General features: G+C 37.5%; 1 protein-coding gene across 1 annotated transcript; it reads left to right on the top strand.

The window, feature by feature from the left end:
- The first annotated feature begins 709 nt into the window (after positions 1–709).
- Positions 710–2,661, top strand: tmsb4x (thymosin beta 4 X-linked). The gene is made up of 3 exons (XM_007227706.4): positions 710–817; positions 1,589–1,701; positions 1,938–2,661. Exons 2-3 carry the CDS (start codon positions 1,602–1,604, stop codon positions 1,970–1,972), a joined length of 135 nt encoding a protein of 44 aa, XP_007227768.1. The 5' UTR covers positions 710–817; positions 1,589–1,601; the 3' UTR covers positions 1,973–2,661.
- Positions 2,662–5,552: the final 2,891 nt, after the last annotated feature.

Here is a 5,552-nt window from a genome sequence, read left to right as displayed (position 1 = left end):
GAAAAGAAAAAAGAAAGGGGAAGAAAAGAAAAAAGTAAGGAAAAGAAAAGATAAAAAGGAAAAATAAAGAAAGAAACAGAAAAGAAAAAAGAAAGAAAGTAAAAGAAAAAAGGAATGGAAGGAGAAAATATAAACAAAAAAGAAAGGAAAAGAAAAAAGGAAAAAAGAAAGGAAAAGAAAAAAGGAAAAAAGAAAGGAAAATAAAATAAAAAGAGAACACACATAACTCCTTAATAAAAGTAGCGAAATTTGGAAAATATATTTCTTTTAGCTATGCACAGCATGTTTTATACTAGGTAAATAGAGCTAAAATTCAGTATATTACACATTTTGGCAGTAAAAATAACAACAATAGAGTCCTAAAGTCTATAGTAAAACGTGTATAGTTACACAGTGTTTGTATGAAATAAACATTAAATATAATATTTAATAATGATGTATATCAATCACAGCCTGCAGTACCAGCCGTGGCCACCTGGTGCCGCCGTTCCACAACTTCTCAGCCCGGCAGAGGGCGTTGGCCACACGGCTGTGTTTAGTGATGACGTCGCGTCTTTTTGTGCTAAAAAATCCCTCTGATTAAAAAGCGTTTTCTGCGTTTATTAACGCGAATATGTTTTTACGGAGCTTCTGATGATAAAAACACTTTTTCTGTGCTTTTAATAGAGCAGATATTTCGAAATAAGGAAGAGTGTGACGCAATGCTCCACATTTGCATACAGGGAGTATATAAGCGCGCGCTGGGAGCTGCTGGCGCACAGTGCAGCTGGAGCTCGAGGAGGTTGCATCGTCTGCAGAACCAGCACAACAAACCCTGGTGAGTGCAATGCTTAGTTTATTTTATTATGCTTTTTTATGGCTCAAATACTGTTTATATATGCATGTAAATCTTATCTTTAAAAAAATAAGATATACATATATGAATTTTTAGAATCTCTGCTTTATTTATTTATATATATATATATTTTATATTTTTGTACTTAGTGCATTGCTATACAAAGCAACATTTATCTCCAGTTATTGCTGTTGATTTAATTTTTATCATTTTTATTATGTGATCAGAACAGATTATTGCTGGAATGTTAAAAGTAATGCAGCAGGAGATATTAAAGCATATTGTCAGTATAGACAAAACAATTAGAAGAGTCCTAGAAGGCTCCTTTGTTTGAGAAGCTGTGGAGCTCAGTCCAGCTGTGTAGAAATTAAAAATACACAGCAACAGATGTATACAACTATACAGATATATATATATATATAAAGTGGCCCTCCTCTAAAATCTGTTCAGTTGGCATTGGTAGGGCGGAGGCGGCAGATTGCACCTCCACAGCTGCATTGGCAGATGTGTCCCCAGATGTTGTTGACTTAAAAAAAAGAGACAAAACAGCTCTTTTGTTGTATTCTGGCCTTTTGAGCAGGCCTAACTCATTTATACAGCTGTGGATGGATGTAGAATACTTGTACATACGTAGATGCAAGCCAGTTTTGAAGGTTATGGTTGAGTTTTTATAATAATTAAGGTGAAATGCATCGAGACGCTCAATCGCTCAACCGCTCAACACATGATCTCTTCTGTTCTCTTTTGTTTCAGACCAACCGCAAACATGTCTGACAAACCAAATCTGGAGGAAGTCACCAGCTTCGACAAGACCAAGCTGAAGAAGACAGAGACCCAGGAAAAGAACCCTTTGCCGTCAAAAGAGAGTAAGGAGTGAATTATACATTATTTAGTACAGTAATGCCATTTTTTTTATGCCAAAAATGCACATATTAATAATAATGCATGTGTTTTAGGAACAATAGGTGTGCTTGTATACAGCATATAAATGCGTGTGTGTGTGTGTGTGTGTGCATTAATATATAAATATATATTTGCACCGAAAACATCAAATCCATCCATATTAACGTTTCCATTGTGTTCTGGTTCCTCTTTTTTCCAGCCATCGAACAAGAGAAGCAGGCCGGCTCATCATGAAGCCCCGCGTCGAGACTCCACTATGCACTGTACATTCCACATGGCCTTCTTTTTTCACCTTTTAGCTGTTTAACCTTTTAACGAGAAACGTCAAAAACAAAAAAACTAGACAAAAAACACAATTTGACAAACCTAAGATGCATTCTGATTGGACGAATGTTAAAGAAACGAATCAAAAAGACAAAAAGATGACTGTACAGCCCCTCGTGCCCCGCACCTCCTTCCCTTTTTTAAATGTTGTGTTTGATTAAATATTTAAAAAAGAAAAAAATGTCTGCACCACTGCGAGCGCTGGCGTGCATCCATTCATGTGGCGTGAAAACATACAGATGAAGATGACGATGAGGAAGAGGAGGAAGAAGATGAGGAAGCAGCAGCAGCAGTGTGTGCATGCATGTGTGTGTGTATGTGTGTGTGTGTGTGTGTGAGGAAGCAAAGTTTGGTTTTGGCCTTCGATGCGTGCAGTGGGCGAGAGGAGGCGGGGCCAAGCGTTTGAGTGACACCGTCCAGGGACCTACACATCCACTATCTCGGGCTCGGCCTGGGTCAACTTGTGTCAAATGCTTTTAAGTCATGCAGTGTCTGTTGTTTTTTTAAAAATGTTTATTTTCAAAAGTTTTTTTGTATGAGTTCGAACCTTGGAATGCACAATTTCTTTTTTTATGCAAATAAAAGAAGAGATATATGAATTATGGTGGTGAGTTTTGTCATTTTTAATTCTGGATTGGGTGAATTTGCTCTGAAGAGTCAGTCCCTTAAACTCTGAGAGAGAGTTCATTTAGTACATTTTACTTTATTCGCACATTTGGATTAGAGTAGATTAGATTTTGATAAAAAATGAATAAAAATTAAATGCAGCAATAAATCAAAAATGTTGTAATAGCTTTGTAGCTTTGATAATACTCTAATAATACACTTATAATAATATTGCACGGTTTTGAATTGGCTAATATTTTCCTAGTAAATGATGCAAAGAGCTAAAAAATAATAATATTGTGTATTAATAAGTAATACTAGCGAGTTTTTGAGTTTTTAAGCACAGTGCACATTAAATGCAATAAGAGCATTAGCCCAGTTTGATGCACGTTCACCTGAACTTAGCACTATAACACTGCGCTCTGTCCGACTGACACACTTGCAGGCTTTAGGCCGCCGGCGTCTGTAAGTGGATGAGGAGGTCTGCCGGCGGTGTTTGGCACCCGGCTCTCGAGCAGCTGACCTAGAAAAATGTCCTGATCTAAACTGTAACGCAGGGCTTAGAGTTTGACGCTTATCTGAAAACTATGACGGAGAACTGCAGCGGCTAGGAAACGTAGCGCTAATGAGACAAAGCATGCTAATCACAGATTTAGCATTTAGCTAATGAACACATGGCATGTTTTTGGACAAATTATATACTCAACTCTCACATTATAATCTATTTTAAGTACTATACAGTTGGCTTTTCAGCTTTGAACAAACAGTGATGGATTTGAATTTGGTGTTGACTTAGTGTTGATATAGCAAAGTTATTTTAAAGTTTACACTCAACCTTTAATAAACAATAGCTCACGTTTTTGTGATGCTCAAAATTGTATGGAAGTATTTTTATTCACTCTCTCCCTCTAAATCTACATCTCTGAGATGTAGGAACTGAACAACTACAAACTAAAAGCTTTAATTACTATAAAACTAGATTAATCAGCTAAAACTAGAATAAACAAATAGTAGTAAATCTAAGTATAACTAATGTTACCCAAAAACAACAGTAAGGTAAAAGAACATGAATGAATGTGGTGGCACGGTGGATTAAAAAATGCAGAAGGTTGAGAACATTATGTTGATTAAACGTTAAAATCTCAATGTTTGCAAAACCATTTAAAATTACATGCTAAAACATTACAGCAACCATATTTCAACTTTAAAGGTTGGTTATGTTGCAGCTGGATATCTGCTCAAAAACTCGCTAGTATTACTAATTAGTACACAATATTTGCATCATTTACTAGGAAAATACTAGCCGATTCAAAACCATGCAAATTATTGACATTGAAAGCTAAGTAGCACCTAGCATTTTGGTTACTGCAACATTTTTGATGTTGCTTCATTTAGTTATTATTAAAGTGTTTTCAATATCTAATCTACTCTAATGTAAAAGTGCACTATGTACTGACTGAACTCTCTCAGGGTTTGAGGGATTGACTCTTCAGAGCAGCTAAATCCACACTTTGAATCTGAGCTGTGAGTTAGCTAGCTAGCACTACAGCTATGATACGTGTAGAGTGTTGACCTGCACTTAACGCTAACCATGTGTTCTGACTTTAGGCCGCCATCTGTAAGTGGATGAGGAGTTAGCTAGCTAGCACTACAGCTATGCTAACTCTGGTTTGGCTAACAGCTGCAGTAAGAGCAGGCCGAGAGCCTGATCAGTGCTGGGTTTGTTATCAGGCTGAACTTTAGCACAAGCTAGGCTGGTTTATAAGTGGATTGATGCTAAGCTCGTTAGCAGTAATGATGTATTAATCTGACCCAGTGCCACGCTTTTTACTCTAAGGCACAGATTCAGTGTCCTGCAGCCTTACTGGACAAATACGGCACAGATATCCAATCAGAGGAGAGATAGACGAGCACTCAGATTCAGTGAAGTTCATCTCCTGAAACTGGTGCTTCTTTTATTAGACTGGAAATGAATATATTTTCCCTCTTTTGCACATGGCTCTCTGTGTCTCTCCATGTGTCTGCCTACGTCTTCAGTGCTCCCACCTGTGTTTATTTTTAGCCCCGCCCCCTCATCAACTATCCCAGGTGTTTCCCATTCCTTATTTGTGTATTTAAGCCCCTGTGTTTTCAGTGTTTCAGGTCATTTTGAAGAGTTTTTATTGGTCCGTTCATCAAGAAATTTTGGCACAGTGTAGTGGACAGTTTCAAACTATGTAGTAAACTAAAAATCAACAAAAAAGGAGATAAATGTTTTTCATAGGACAGCGCTGATGTGCTCTGAGCACATGGCTAGGACAACAAAGCAGGGGAAAAAATGTGTAGGCTGACAAGAGACAGGACAAGGACATGACATGTGTGCATCTTTACATTTAAAATATGATTAGATTTAGTTTTGGATTAAGTACAGAACTTATACTTTGCTTTTTATTAGTTGCACACATATTAATGCATTATAACATTGCAAATTCTATCCATTTGAATAGCCTTAATGCGTTTGTACACCTTTAATGTTAATATTAATAATAATATTATGTTAATATTAATGCCTGTGTTTCTCGTGGCCGGCTATAAATGAAAGCATTAGTGTCTCTGTGTTTCACACTCATGTCTCTGTTGGTATCTGAGGATATAACTCAAACACGCCTTCATTTCCTCTTCTCCTCTCTCTCACTTCCCGCCAGCTGCGGTTAGCCATTGTTTTCATGTGTCCTTTCATTGGGATCTTCACACCGTGGCCGAGGCCTCCAGATTAGCTAACTAACACACACACACACACACACACACACACACACACCTTGCTCACAGTTGATGGTGTAAATAACGGCTGTGTTCTGGGTGTAATGCAGGAGTTGCAGAGAAAAGCAAACACCCACATCCCTCT

Source organism: Astyanax mexicanus, chromosome 11, assembly GCF_023375975.1.
Source record: "Astyanax mexicanus isolate ESR-SI-001 chromosome 11, AstMex3_surface, whole genome shotgun sequence".
Lineage (NCBI taxonomy): Eukaryota > Metazoa > Chordata > Actinopteri > Characiformes > Acestrorhamphidae > Astyanax > Astyanax mexicanus.
The sequence above is the reverse complement of the archived record's forward strand: the minus strand, read 5'-3'. Positions and strand labels throughout refer to the sequence as shown.

Bases quoted from the DNA above. Each gene is read 5' to 3' on its own strand.
- tmsb4x (XM_007227706.4), top strand. From the start codon at position 1,602: ATGTCTGACAAACCAAATCTGGAGGAAGTCACCAGCTTCGACAAGACC. The intron at 1,702-1,937 runs GTAAGGAGTGAA...TCTTTTTTCCAG, and splicing joins CCCTTTGCCGTCAAAAGAGA to CCATCGAACAAGAGAAGCAG.